Here is a 15,356-nt window from a genome sequence, read left to right as displayed (position 1 = left end):
ACAGAAAAGGCCTTATGATTGTCTTGCAAAGTGTAATTAAAGATGTACACTCTGGGGGAGCTTATTATTTTCAAGTCAAAATTGTTTGCCTTATAATGAGCTGACAATGTTATGTAGGTGAAACATGTCCTTGATAAATTCATGTAGAGCCTCAGAGTGCTGGCTATCCAGATTTATTTGTGTTACTCTGGAATCGTGCACCCACATACTTCCCCCCTTTTGAGTTGTGCACACTGGTTTCCTTCTATTATAAATATAAAACCTGCACTGCAAAATGACAAGGACCCAAAACATATCCACCCAGGACTGATAGAGAGTTGAGAAATTGAAAGTCCTGCTCAGAATCAAACCCCCATCTCTCTCCTTTTGAAATGTAATAGTGTAACTTGGCTTGTGTGTAAGAAACACATTAAACATACAGTTTAATGTGAGGAGTGGAGTAAACTTTCCTCACACTAATGTTGGAAAATTATTGATTACTGATGTTATATCAACACGGTGTGGCAGTGGGTAGCACTGTTGCCTCGAAGTAAAAAGGTTCTGGGTCCAATTCCCGGCCCAAGGTCATTCTGTGTGGAGTTTGCTTGTTCTCCCTGTGCATGTCTGGCTTCTCAGCATGTGCTCTGGCTTCCTCTCACAGTCCAAAAACATGGCTGGTGTGTTAATTGGCATCTGTAAATTATCCTTAGTTGTGTCTCTGTGTTGCCCTGTGACAGGCTAGCGACCTGTCCAGGGTTTACCCCACCTCTCGACCATTGACTGCCGGAGATAGGCTCCGGCCCGACCACGACCCTGACAGGAATAAGCAGGAGAAAATGGATGGATGAATAGATGAATGATGTTATATCAAGCAAAGAGAAAATAATCAGGTATTGAAGGAATAGACAGTCCCATCCATACTGTCATCAAGAAAACAGTTTCAAATTACAGTTGCTTTAAAGAGTACAATAAGGTTATTTGTTATTGTTTAAATTAAATCAGTTTTCAGAAATAAAAATTTCAGATTTTAATATGCAAGAATTTACTAATAAAAATATGCAATATGATATGGTATTTTTTACTCATGACTGTATGTCAGAGGGGTTCTCAGGCAAAACAATCATTTGACAAAGGAACAGTCCACTCTTTAATGTTATAGAAGGCTATGGAAGCTGATTAATGGTGTTCTGGGTAAAATCTTAGCCACCAGAGAAACTTTTCTGCCTTGTCTTGATCCTGTTACTTGTAAATTAATTAATAGAGATCATAATTGTAACCTGGAATTTAACATGTAATATTAGTTTTTTAGGATATCCAAACCAGCAAATAAAATACGCTTTTCAGAAACCATCTGTAGTGATCTAATGTAATGTTTTTGGGATGAAGTGCTTCGTGTTTAAACAGCAACAGAGTAAAGCGTCATCTGTTTTTACAGGTGTGAAAGGGACATGGCTCCCTGGGGTTGTGGTCAGTAGTCCATATTTAAACATAAGAATTGTGGGAACTTAATTAAAGGTATAGCAGAGGATGTTCTTTTTCCAGGTGATGGTCGTCTTTTGGACAACTGTCAAGTCAGCAGTCTTCCCCATGATTGTGTAGCCTATAGAACTAGACTGAAAGACCATTTAAAGGCTTTTGCAGGTGGTTTGAGTTAATTAGCTGATTAGAGTGTGGCACCAGGGGCCATCAATTTTGAACCTTTTCACAATATTCTAATTTTCTGATATGATGAATTTGAGATTTTCATTTGTTGTCATTTGTAATCATCAAAATTAAACAAAATAAACATCTGAAATATATGAGTTTGTATGTAATGTATGAATATAATATACAAGTTTCACTTTTTAAATGGAATTACTGAAATCAATCTACTTTTTCATGATATTCTAATTTTATGACCAGCACCTGTATATATGCAATCAGATATTAAATGAAAGAAGAACATTCTGAACCATATGAGTTGAATCAAAGCAATAAAGAGTCAAGTTTGTCAAAGTTTGTTTAAAAACCAGAGGATTATTAATATTCCTGTTTTGCACCAGATTTGACATAGCTATGACCTACAACAGCTAAACTGAGTGTTTTGACTGGATGGTCTGACCTTTTCTCTTTAATCATTAAAAATGCTTTAAGTGACACAATCTGTTTCTCTCTTCTTGTTGTGTTGATGCTAAGACACATTTAAACAGTTTTTGCAGCAGAGGCTGAAACCCATTAGTTTTTCTTGCACTCCTCACCTTGTTTTGCAAGAAAATGTATGACTTTTGCCACTGATCTCAAAGCACTGCTGAAGAAGATTATTGGCATATTAAATGGAAATGAGGAACTCTCTATGACGCTTTTCAGTAAAAAGCCTTCTGTTTAACCCTAACACTGCTAGATGTAAAATGAAGAAACTCTGTTTCTCCACTTTCAATTGCTCATAATGCCTTATGTGTGACACAACTATCTTTTCTTCTCAAAGTATTCAAGAAGACAACCTTCTTTGCGGGTGTAGCCCTCTCCTCTCCTCTCCTCTCCTCTCCTCTCCTCTCCTCTCCTCTCCTCTCCTCTCCTCTCCTCTCCTCTCCTCTCCTCTCCTCTCCTCTCCTCTCCTCTCCTCTCCTCTCCTCTCCTCTCCTCTCCTCTCCTCTCCTCTCCTCTCCTCTCCTCTCCTCTCCTCAGATTAATAAACACTATTAGAATAAACCGGACTGATTAGGAGAAAGTCTATTTTATCATGTTCTTTTAAAATATATATTTTTTTAACATGGCACCATACAGTCATGGACATAGTTATAGAAAAGGGGGAAAAAAAAAGTTATTTTTTAATTTCCTAAAAAATATCAGCAGCAATTCATAAAATCAGTTGAAATTATGAAGGGTGGTCTAAAATTTTATTCCACGACTGTATAAATAAAGTTCACCTGAGCTGCATTATTGAATTGAATAAAAGGAATATTATATTACAAGTAATAAATATTACATCATAGTATGAGTACATTTTGCTCAGGCTGGGATCCACTCGCTGCTGAAATTTCTATTCTGAGTGTATCGGTGGGCTTTGTTCTGTTTGAATATGTTTGTGTGTTTTTGATGAAGTGTGGAGCAACACTGTGGCCACCTGTCTGGTTTCGCTCCAGTACCTATCATCCACTGACGGGCTCAGGCAGGGAAAACCACAATTAGACTGCACAGGCACAGATATACAAAGTGCATTAATAACAAATAAACCAGTCAAGAGCAAACTCTATTTAATTCAAGGATCAGAAATGTGACAGTACAGAGTACAAGATCTTGGTCAGTATGTCTCCTGTACAAGTCAAAAATATTGTATTTCAGATAGTTTGTATAGAAATCATAAAACCTTCCCCAAGGGAAATAATATAGTTTGTCTCATTTTATAAAACAAAAAACAAACAGAAAAATAATAATAAAACAGCCCAATGAAAGATAAACAGCAGCTCTCACACACATACTTCCCAGTTTAATCTGCTTATTTAAAAGAAAAATTGACTCAAAAAGACGTTTGTTTATATGAATGTCTGCAGGTAGAAAATAAAGCTGCACATCTTGCATGAGAACAGAAACATTTGGATAATGGCAAACGCTAACCCTCGGTCATCTAAGCTCGGTTCGGAATATGAGGGGAGGGTTTAAATCTGTAAAGGAAGGAGATGTTACAGGAGGGATATCTACCCCCTGGAGCACATGGATATATTGTGCTTTAAAAATGTGGAGTTAGGTTTTTTTATTTTTTATTTATCCTATCCAGCTTTTGTTAATTACAAAAAAAAGTCTAATGAATTCGTTGAAGGTGTTCGAAGGTTATTACTTAAATGGATTGACAACATGATAGAAATATCTCCACCAAAGTTCAAAAAGTTGTTTCAGAATACTCAGAATAAAAGAGGGCTAGACAGAAAAGATTGGCGTAATCGCACCCAGGTTTAAAATGATGTCCTTGGTTTGCACAGATTTGTCACCCTGCCTTTGTTTGGAGAAAGTGAAGATGCAAATGGTCCAGTCTGAGGATATGAGATAGACTTCTGCTTTTTGTAAACAGCACACAACCTGCATCACGACACAAATAACACAGACGCCAAAAGAGAGTAGATGACTGAGATCGGTCTGAGAAGTCAAACATAAACAGAAATGGGTTTTTTTGGCAGCTGACACAAGCAACAATAATGGCTTCTTCATTTTGCAGAAGTGACTGCTCTGTGTAATTACGCAATAGCTCAATTTATAGTAAATAACGGAAGGCTGTCATTAGGGTTAGGGTTTAAATATAAAGTCATGTAAAAAAAAAAAAAAACACCTGACAGCAGGACTTTGTGTCTCCCATGCAGAATTTGGGGACATTAAAACACTGAAAAGTTCAAGTAATAAACAGTTATTTGTGAAGATTTATTTCCACTAAAATGGCTAAAACTAGGCATTTTTTTTATATCAAGGAAAGGTTAAGGACAATTTGATGTTTTCCCTCTCTAAGCCTCATTGAAGAAAGTGTCTTTCTTTTAAATAAAAACGTCTCCACCCGGAGGACATTCAAAACATCGTCTAACAGCTAGGGTCTGATTATCCAAGCAAATTTATCCCAGAAGCAAACTGTAAGATGTTTAAAAATGGCTTCAAAAACTACAAATGATCACTGTGGGACTTTTAGCAGAACTTTGATGCTTTGGTAAAGCTTTGAGGACAACATTAAAACAACAACAAACTAAAGTCACCAATTGAGACTGCAGAAGTAGGGCATGACTTCTGGAATTATTAGAGCTGAATTATGGGAAATTAGAACATTGTTTAGGATATATGACAAATATACAAGAAAAGGATGTTCATTGCAGTGATAAAGCACAGAGATGGAAGTGTAGTTGTTAGGAGATGGATCGGATAATCCACCAGGAATCCTACAGTATGTATATCTACATGAATGGAAACTTGGCTATTGTTGTGTTTCAGAAAGGAAGTAAAGTTGCTTCTTATTTAAGCTTGTTTTGTGGTCAAATTTTTGGTAATGTTATTGTTTTAAACAAGAGGAAATTACATATAGTAACTGAGGTTGTTTCCCAGGTCTTTTCGAGACATAAATGCAACTCCAATATATGTCTTATAATAAATCAAATCAAACAAAAACAGGTTTGATTCACTTTTCATTAGAAATCTGATAGTTAAATGAAATTCAAATAAAGAAAAGAACATTATCTGCAGAAAGGTATAAGTGTCATAACAAGAAGGTTCAGACTTGTGCCAGGATGAAAATGGTAAATATTATTAAATGCCTGACCCAGGGAGATTTCTGTCTAATTTTTATGTACCAAAGGAACCAGGGTGCTCATTCAGATATGATGTTCCTGTGATCAGTCACGCTCAGATTTTTGGAAAATCATGCAAGTTACTTAGGAGTTTTCTAATAATAATCTGGGCATGTCAGATACAATTAAAAACAAATAATGATTTTCTCTGCATGAACACCTTGTGTTATTACCTTATGGGTTTTATGTGCAGCCAGTCAAACTGTTGTCTCAACATAAAGGTTATACAAACAAAACACCAACTATGGTTTCAATAATTTATGAAGAAATTATAAATAGACCTTATCTAAATATCTTTGTAAATGTCTAAGTTAACATTCTGCCCAAATAAAGGATTAAATTACGTGAAATCGGACCCTGATTTTTTTGTTTTGTTAAAGTAAGATTCAACAGTTACGAGTGTCTACGCTGATGTCTCAGCAGAGTCTAAGGAGACAGAAACAAAATAGACCATAACACTAAAAATAGACCATAACAGGTTCTGTCAAGTACGGTAAGTTTTCTAATCTCTGGCATTAAGTAATGGCTTCTTGATTTTACAGCTATCATGTTAAGGTTTCTTCCTAGTATCTATATTTCCAGTAGCTTTACTAACATTAAATTAATACCAGAAATTGGTAACAACTCAAGCAACTCCACACATTAAGAAATCAAAACAATTTTGTATGTAAAAAGTTCTGTGTAATAAAGTGGAATGAGGGGGAAGAAGGAAACCTAAACAAAAGCACCAAGCAAGGAAAGAAAGGAAATAATTTGTTTTCAGAAACCATATTTCCACCATATTAAGGGCTGTCCCAAATCACGTAGTGAGCAGGGCGAGTGAGAGTCTGCATCAGTGCAGAGAAGAAAGGCTTCATTAATTCCAAAAGGGAATGTCCTCTTTGAGAGTTTTATTTGGCACATTTGTTTTATGTTGTTTTTGTTAAAGCTCTCAATTTACCGGTCGGTCTAGGTTCCTACCCTCACCTATGGTCATGAAATCTGGATAATGACCGAAAGAACGAGATCCCGGATACAAGCGGCTGAAATGAGCTTTCTCCGCAGGGTGTCTGGGCTCTCCCTTAGAGATAGGGTGAGGAGCTCAGTCATTCAGGAGAGGCTCAGTGTAGAGCCGGTTCTCCTCCACATCGAGAGTAGTCAGTTGAGGTGGCTCGGACATCTTCTTTGGATGCCCCCTGGAAGCCTCCCTCGGGAGGTGTTCCAGGCACGTCCCACTGGGAGGAGGACCAGGGGACGACCCAGGACACGCTGGAGAGACTATGTCTCTCGGCTGGCCTGGGAGCGCCTAGGGCTTCCCCCAACAGAGCTGGAGGAGGTGTCAGCGGAGAGGGAAGTCTGGGAGTCTCTGCTTAGTCTGCTGCCCCGACGACCCGGTTTCGGATAAAGCGGGAGACGATGAGTTACATTTGTTTTAAGAAATGGGTAAATGCTGGATTTCATGTAAACATGTGCCACAGCCACACATGGGGCGTCCATGTGTTGCTATAGCAACGACTGCTTTCCTTTTCCAGTGGAGGGAAAAGGCCATCCCATTCTCGTTTATGGAGTAGTGCATAAGGGGTGGTTTGGGATTGGGCCATAGACTTTATCCAGATGTGCTCCCTAACCCTTCTATCACTACATGGAGCCGGGACTATATAGTGGACTTTATAGTGCACAAAGTTAACTGACCATTTGGACAGATGATCACTACCTTTTGCTCCCCATTGGTCACGTACTCTTGTTCCTCGCATCCTAGCATGGTACTTGCACCATCTTGGTTCTTTGTCGCCCCAATAGCATTGCGTGAAATTTGGAGTCCACTACTTTTTTCTCGATTAAATGTTCGGACACTCATATAAAATGCCATAACTCCTATATGGTGCTCTATAGAGGTTCCCTGGACCGGGCCTCATCCTGGTGCCTGAAACCCTTATAAAGAGAAGAGTCCAGAGAACATTCAGAAGAGGTGTCAGAACACTGCACTGATGAAGACGGAGCATGTTAAAGGACATTTTAAGTTTGAGCAATCCAATGAAATATTTAAAATAAAGTAGTTTGGTCTTATGAGGAGAACATTTGACCACAATAGCTTCAAGATTTGAAGATATACTGGAAGAATGGACAAAAATCTCATGCTAGCAAGGCAAGCCACTTGTTTCTAGATACAGGAAATAAAGTTTTAATCTAAAAAAAGGCTCATCTATTAAGCATTGAACACATTAAAAATAAACCATTCAATACTTATTCATTGTCATTCCACTTTATCACACAACAACTGATTACATGGACTTTGTCTCAATCCTCTGTGTTGATTACTTGATTGTGATTCTTTTTAACCAATATACTAGAAAGAAATATTAACTGAGAAAAATGCTGTTATTCTATAACAATATCCATTGTATTTTTTGTATAATTTATGTTTATAATATCTATAACTCAGCTGAGAGAACTGTATCTTTCATGCTAACTTTGTGCATCTAATACTTAATTTTCTGGTTCTGACTGTTACCTTCTATTTTAAGAGAAACACAACAATAATTATTTATTTTATAAGTCATTTCTATAAAGAATTTAATATCTGTGCAATAAAGATATCTTCCTGCCTCTGACTTACATCAGAGATGGTGCATTGTAAATTGGAGCGGCATTAATTAGACAGCCTTGTGTATAAAGGTGTGTGCATCATCTTGAAAGGCATCAGTACTTCATCTGACAAATTCAAAATATGGTAGAAAGCAAGTTTATCTGCTGTGAGTAGCACTGGCAGTTTCTAAGATATTTTTTTCTCTCTTCTTCTTCTCGCTGATCCCAGTGTGATCCTTTCACTGGGCTTTTCCTCCCTCTAAATTGGTGATAAGCACTGATGTCTCTTGGCAGTGGGTGTGGGGGCCCTCATTGCTTCGATGGATGCTGTTGTGCTCCATGGTGTCTCTCCATATCTGCTCACACTCGTCTCTTCTCCTTCTTACTTGTCTCTATCTTCTCCTTCCTCGCTCCACTTTCCCTTTAATTAGAATTGAGCTGTTAACACAAAGCCTCTCCAAGTGAGTTTACTTTACCACCAACTATTTATCCTCATGCTCAGATGCAGTTATATTTTTTCCCCCCATCTGTTTAACTGGTCATGCTACATCGTAAGCACTTGGGTTTTTTTTCTAAAGGTAGCTCATTTGAACTCTGCAAACTTTCAACATCTTAAGCTTCTAAGTAATCTCTGTCCATCCTGTCGATTCACATAAACATCCTGGCTTCTCTCCTGTCTCCACTGAGTTTGTGAACTATGTGGCCTGTTTCTGTTTTCTCCGACAACCTTGTTCTCCATTTACCCTCCTTCCTCCCTCCCCATCTTGCAAGGCCTGTCAGTGTCTCATGGTGTTTTTGCCAAACTTGTCGCCGAGTTGCTGAATGAGCAGAGCCAGCTCCCCAGCGGCCTCGGACTTCTCCTCCAGCAGCTCATAGCGGAGGCTAGAAATGTCTTGCTTGATCTCCTTCAGCTCTCCTGCGATACAGAGAGAAGAGAAAAATAAAGAGGAAGTGATCACAGAGGAATTAGGACATGTGAAAGCAGAACACATCCAGGCATGACTGCGGGTCAGAGTGCAAAGTTTAAATGTCCATGACCCTTTGAGGTTTTAACATTTTGTTTGACTTTTTCCTCATCAATTCAGTGAAATTATTTTGCATGATAAACTACAAGAGGTGAGAATTTGAAAATTTTAGGAAAGAAAATGATTAATTCTAAAAGATTTAATCCCCTAAACGAAAAAAAAGTTATTCCTGTTTTAAGAAATATTTACTTCCATCAAATCACTGCTGATCATCCCTGCTAATAAAACAACTTTTGCCATCACAACGGTGCCTAATCTCATCCTCCATCCTTCTGAATGTCAGTGCAATGCCTCTTTCACATCTGGGGCTGTACTCACTGAGCAAGTGGAGAAATTGATAAGTAATCCTGAAACCAGTCCTGCATTTCTTGTGCAGATAAGGTTCAGCTTGTTGTTTCACTGAACTGTCAGCCTTCACCTCATCCTGAAATTGGGAACTCTCCCGAGAAGCTTTTCTCTCTGTAATTTGAAATCTATTCTTCTTACATCAGTCTTCATTCCCGCCTTGACAAAACTGCAAACTATTGGAGAAAAATGTCTTTGAAGAAGGTTTTTCGCCACCACCAAGTTTCAAAGAGGAATTGTAGATTTGCAATTATCCATCACCGTGGAAAAGGTAACGAGCTGCTATATGATAAATCCAAGTTCTTAACTTTTACTGTATCAGCATCTGTATTTTTCTCTCTATCCTTTCTACTAGAAATTCTTCTCTCATAAAGAACTGGTGATTAGTTTCTTTATAAGATTATTATATAACTAAATATAACAGATGAACAACTGGTTTTTCATTATATCTGTGCATTAAGATCTCAGAAGTCTGTGGTTACATTCAGACTACCTCCCCATATTATAATTAAGAAGAGGTGTAGTAGTAAAGGCCTTTGTTTAAATGTGAGCTCAAATAATGAGGATTTATTAGTTTCTCTGCAAAGGGAAAAGAGGGAGAAGATATCACCAATAAAATCCAGTAGATTGGAAACTTAATAGGTAGGAAGATGATCTGTTCAAACCCGCTGGGAGACAAATCTGGTGGAGGAGACGTCTGCGTAAATTAGGGGTTTTTAATAGTAGAGGACAGCAATGAAACATTGCAGATAATCTCAATGGTGAAATCAATTGCAGTTAGGACATATTTTCTTCACTACTCCATCCTATTTTGTCATTACAGAGGAACCATTCAAGGTCCAAGCAACTGACCATGTTAATTTTCCTCAAACAAAGGGTGTATACTCCAAAAATATTGATTCAAAGCTTTCTATGCAATTCGAGATTGCGCATATCATTGTGCAGACAACAGCATAACATTCAACAAAGCTAAAGTAGAAAAAAAAAATTTGCTTTGTTTTGGGTTAATTTCTGTTGCGTACATGAGCCCCGATTCAGGTTATACTTTGATTCCCTGTGGATACAGACTGCTTTTGATCAATACCTGGTTTGAGAGGCTCCCATTGTGTCAAAGAGGTGTATTTAAAATGTCATGAAAACGAGGGAAGATGGAACATTTAATACATTATCTTACTGCTATGTTAGAGTTTATGTTTATCCAACCTAGGTTGTGTTTAGAAGAAAATAAAAGAGGTATTGATAATTACAACATTAATCCACCCTGGGCTGGAAATATTAAACAAAATGAGACAACTGCTTAAAATGAATTTTTAAGCTCACCCACTTGTGTTAAAGTTATTAGTTTAGCACTTTAATAAGCATTTTATTGCTTGCAGACTATTCCAGAGAAAACAAACAAACAAGAAAAACAATCCCAAGTATGTGGAGATGTATATTGAAACTCAGTCAGGAATTCCTGTACACACATCTACAGATATGCTGTACTGCAGCATTATGACTCCATAATGATCCAATTGGAGTGAACAGTATTGAAAAAGCGATTCTTACCCTCGTTCACTTCATCGCTTTCTTTGTCCACTTGAGCTTTCAGCACATAACGTTTAATGAGCCGCTTCATGATATTCTGTAAGGAGGAAAGGAAAATGTGAGTCTTACAGACAAAGGACACAGCGGGGTGAGGTGAAAATGCTCACTGTATTACTCAAGAGGGAAAACCTGTCTTGTTGTTGAGAAGGCCACAAAACCATCCTAATTGTGGTGCAGAACTACACTTCTGAGACGGTATGTCAAACATTGCATATAGATTTGTGACCAGTTGCTGCTGCTGAGCCTGGGATTTTCAGCCTGTAAATGTGAGCATTCTGGAGATGTGTCGATAGATGTCACCTTACAACCAGTGCGCTTATATGTATAATCAAGTGACAACTGCCTCATCTGTGTGATTAGCTGTGAGTATCTGTTGTCGTTAAAATATACGAAATGGGATATTTTAGAAAAAAAAGTCCACTAAACCTGAGAGGATTTCCCTAATGGGAAAGATAAAGGGGAGAGTAAAGACGAGAGTTCTGACTCCTACTTAGTAAAATAATATAGTTTAAGCACATGTACAGAGTGTCTTGACCTCAATTACTCTTCAAGATCTTATTAAAGGAAATTTCAGCCGTACTCTTTTTTTTTTCCCTCTCTATATCTTTGTACCACTTCTCTTTGGTCGATGCCCTTCATTTCAAACTTCAAACATTTCAAATCCTTAGTCAATGTCATTTATACTGTATCATTCTCCTGCTTCCACCTCCTAACCTCCATACCTCCTTCTCTTCCCTTCCTCCCTTTCATCCTGCCTTTATCGTTAACATAATTCAATCTCTGCATTTTCTCTCTGCTACGTTCCTCAGCCTGTTTGTCTCATACTTCATTCTTCCTCTAGACTGCATCTAATTTCCAATTCTCTTCCCTCTCATCTTGACTCCCCCCTACACTTTGTCTTCTGCTTCCAATTCTGTCAGAATTCTGTCAGACTCTTACCTGATATCTGGTTGGGTGTTTCCGAGCTTTTCTCTGTATAAACTCCTCGCCTGGTTGTGCATAAGACCTAAACCTTTCATCCTGCAATGGCAAGAATGAGAGACACTTGAGTAAATTGGAAGTTTTTTTGAAGGATGAGAAAGGAGGCGGAAAAAGCTTTAAATAAAAAACTTATCACAGAGTTCAGTATTTAAATGGCTTGGAAAAACAAACAAACAAAAAAAAAAACAGCAGACCTACTTTATCTGAATCCAACATATCTATCAACTGACTCTGAGATGCCTTCACTGAATTTAACTGACTTGCGTTGGCTTCAGACTGCAGCAGTAAACATTATGTGAGTGTTATCCCGTAGGAGATCTGATATGATAGATGGTTGCAGCAGTATGTATAAAGATAAATAAACTAACTAACTAAACTAACCACCTGACTCCAATAAATATTTATTTCAGCCTGACTTTGGGGGGATGTCTGATAATGCGACATATCTTGGTGAGCACTGTAATTTATTTAAGATTTTTCTCTAATCCACACAGCATGTAAATGATACATTTATCCCCTTTTATTATTTGTGGATTGTCCTGTCTCTTATCACATTGCACAGAAACCAAACACTTGTTGTAGTCATAAACAAGCTCCTGCTATTTCCAACTGATTTTTTTCTTTTTTTTTTATTACCTCTCCTCTTCGCAGAACTGAATGAGCGCATTTTAATTGGTCTATTTCTTAGGAACAGACCTTTTAAGCAGAGCAAAGTCCATAAATGTTTAACAGAGTTGAGGTTGGGCACTTTAGGAAGGTTAATGTTTGCCTACTATCACTTTCAAAACTGGTTTTAATATGTGTTTAGGATCATTTCCACATTGGTAAACCTATGTGTCCAATGATCTAAAACTATGACTGTTGAACTGACAACTGGAAGATTTTGACCTAATCCTCATTCTTCATTAACCTCCCTCTGCACCATTGTTTGGGATTAGAGGCTTTCATCCTGCTCCTAATTTATCTTTATGTTTACAGTAATCAGGTCTTCTTTTAATATTTGTAGGTTTTCATTGCCTGTCACAAACCTTAACGGTTTCTATATGCCTTTGGAAAACCCTGCCACTATCCTTGAGTTACCACCTGTGTGATCTCAGTGCTCTATGCTCTCCAGCCAGAACTCACCCCTACATGAGCTCACACTCATGAAAAGATCTGCTGAATAACTTATCTGCATCTGCCTTCTGTTTTACTTGTCAAAAAACCAAGTGAGAGAGAGTAAGCTCTATACTCACCTGTCATACATACCTGCCCACCCTCAGCCTGCCATGCCACTCACCTTACCTCCAAGCCACAAAAGGAACAATGACAACTCTACCTACCACCCACTCTATGGTATTGTCTTAGCAGCCATCCCAGAATCTCCTGTCAACTCCCCAAAGCCATGGCTTCATCATCAAAAGAACAAGATAGATAAATTTAGAGAATGTCTTGCTTAAGTTATTTTCTGTTATTATGTAAAAACAGGAAGCTAGTTAAACTTTAATATTTGTCATCTTGTGGTTTCTACTTTGAAATTCTACAATTTAAAGCATCATCCCTACTCATTCAAAAATACTGTTTGTCCGTTTGCCCAGAAAGTCCTCTCACTGTCTTATATAACCGTTAAAATTTGGATTTTGGCCTTTAAGTTGTGCTTGAAGCTGCAGATTTTGGAAAAAGAATATCTAACTTGGCCCACCCCCCTCTATGCTGATGTTAAACTATTTACTACAGGGAATGACACTAACTTAGCATCCTAGCCATCCTTGCATTCTATTGCTTCTATTCAATAATCTGCCAAAATCCACCTGACATTGTTCAAATGTCTTCCCTGTAGTTTTCAATCCTATAACAAAAACGTTATTCACTGGGCTCTATGTTTAACTGAGATATATGTCATCCAGTCTAACAGTTACCAGCCATACTATAAGGAAAATAAAAAAGCACTCAGAGTGCAGACCTCCACCAAGCAGCAAAGTTTTCCCCAAATTGTGAGGCACCCCTCTGGTAAAAATTTTTTTCCCATAAACTCCTTTCATAAGTGTTCAATCGATCCTGCAAAATAATGATCCCTTTGCTTGTGTTTTTGTCTTCAGTAAAATATCTCCAGAACTTTTTTGTCTGATTCTGAGGCTGTCAATAGCCACTGCAGCCACCCTCTGGTTTAGTGGGGAACTGCTCTTTCTGCCAAATAACCCTACCTTACAATGTTAGAGAATCCTTAAAAGAAATTCCCGTAGCCAGATTATGATCTGGATCATCCCCAACACGTAATGGATTTCTAATTGGCATGAGGGACAGCTATGATAAAAATTTTATTAACATCCGTCAGTAACTTTTCCATGTCATGCTGTACACAGACAGACAGGCAGACAGACACACACACAAACTGTCCTAAAATCATAACCACATTGGCGGAGGAAAAAAATAAATCAAACATTTAGAAAGACCACGCTGTTATTTCTAAATCTCACCGGACATCCTCAACACTTTCCTGTCGGCTAATGTGAGCTTATCTATTGATCGCCTGCTGCACCCTTTTGCTTTTGCCTCAGTTAAACTGTCAGCTCTGCAGAAATTCTTTGACACTCACAGAGGCAGCAGGGTGAAACCTATCTTGTCCCGATCCTAAACCTGCCTGGGCATTGCAGCAGATGCAGGGAAAAGCAATGAGCTGACTAATAGCTCTGGTGCGGAGAGCTATTCCAGCCAAGGGGTTCAGCAGAGCAAATGCATGTGAATGATGACAATCTCTATGTTTTAATGCCATATTAAATATTATTTTCCTTTCATCATAAAAAAAAAATAATAAAAAAATCTGTTAAATTGAACTTTATTGATCTAACATTGGAGAAATTTACCTCTGCATTTCACCCATCCACATGGGGAGCAGTGGGCTGCCATTGTGTGGCACCCGGGGAGCAGTGTGGGGTTAAGGGTCTTGCTCAGGGACCCAGAATGGAGGCTGTGAGGTTTGAACTTGGTACTTGCAACCTTCTCAGAGCACAAGTGCACTGTTCAAATCCACTAGGTTGACACTCCCCAAAGAGATCTGATTTAAAGTTTTGGTCGACTTAGATCTGTTTAAATCTTTTCTAAATTTTTTTAAAGGAAGCCATGATCACACTGAAAACCTCTAAACAGACAAACAACATATCTCAGAGAGAAACTGCACTAACTACTACTCTATAATTAGAGTCGCTGCAGTAGTTTGGTTTAGGGGAATAAAACAACAGATTAATTAGATTTTTTTAGATTATATAAAATGAGGTGGTACAATAATGATAATAATTAAATTAATAATTAACAAATCTGTTTTTAAGACTTTCTGTAATAGACCAACACAGAGTTGAGTATGCAGAAGGTTGAAACTATCCATCCATCCATTTTCCATCACGCTTATCCCAAGTGGAGTTGCGAGGAGTGCCGGTGCGTTTCTCCAGGTGCCTACGGGTGAGAGGTGGGGTCCACCCCAGTCCATCGCAGGGCAACACAGAGACAAATAACCATTCAAGCACACACTCACTCTAAGGAGAATTTAAAGAAGCCAATTAACCTAACAGTCATGTTTTTGGACTGTGGGAGGAAGCCAGAG

The 15,356-nt window shown here is 38.2% G+C and overlaps 1 protein-coding gene across 1 annotated transcript in view; it reads right to left on the bottom strand.

Annotated features, from left to right (window-relative positions):
- Window positions 1-6,639: 6,639 nt before the first annotated feature.
- The window catches only part of LOC119776987 (short transient receptor potential channel 7-like), a gene marked incomplete at its 5' end in the record, with an annotated part of 48,878 nt that continues 40,161 nt past the window's right edge, over window positions 6,640-15,356 (bottom strand). The window contains 3 exons of the mRNA XM_038275710.1: window positions 6,640-8,757; window positions 10,760-10,835; window positions 11,738-11,818. Coding sequence (XP_038131638.1) covers window positions 8,618-8,757; window positions 10,760-10,835; window positions 11,738-11,818 — 297 coding nt within the window. The remainder of the gene's footprint in view (window positions 8,758-10,759; window positions 10,836-11,737; window positions 11,819-15,356) is intronic.

Source organism: Cyprinodon tularosa, unplaced genomic scaffold, assembly GCF_016077235.1.
Source record: "Cyprinodon tularosa strain WSP-4 unplaced genomic scaffold, ASM1607723v1 ctg973, whole genome shotgun sequence".
Classification (NCBI taxonomy): Eukaryota; Metazoa; Chordata; class Actinopteri; order Cyprinodontiformes; family Cyprinodontidae; genus Cyprinodon; species Cyprinodon tularosa.
The sequence above is the reverse complement of the archived record's forward strand: the minus strand, read 5'-3'. Positions and strand labels throughout refer to the sequence as shown.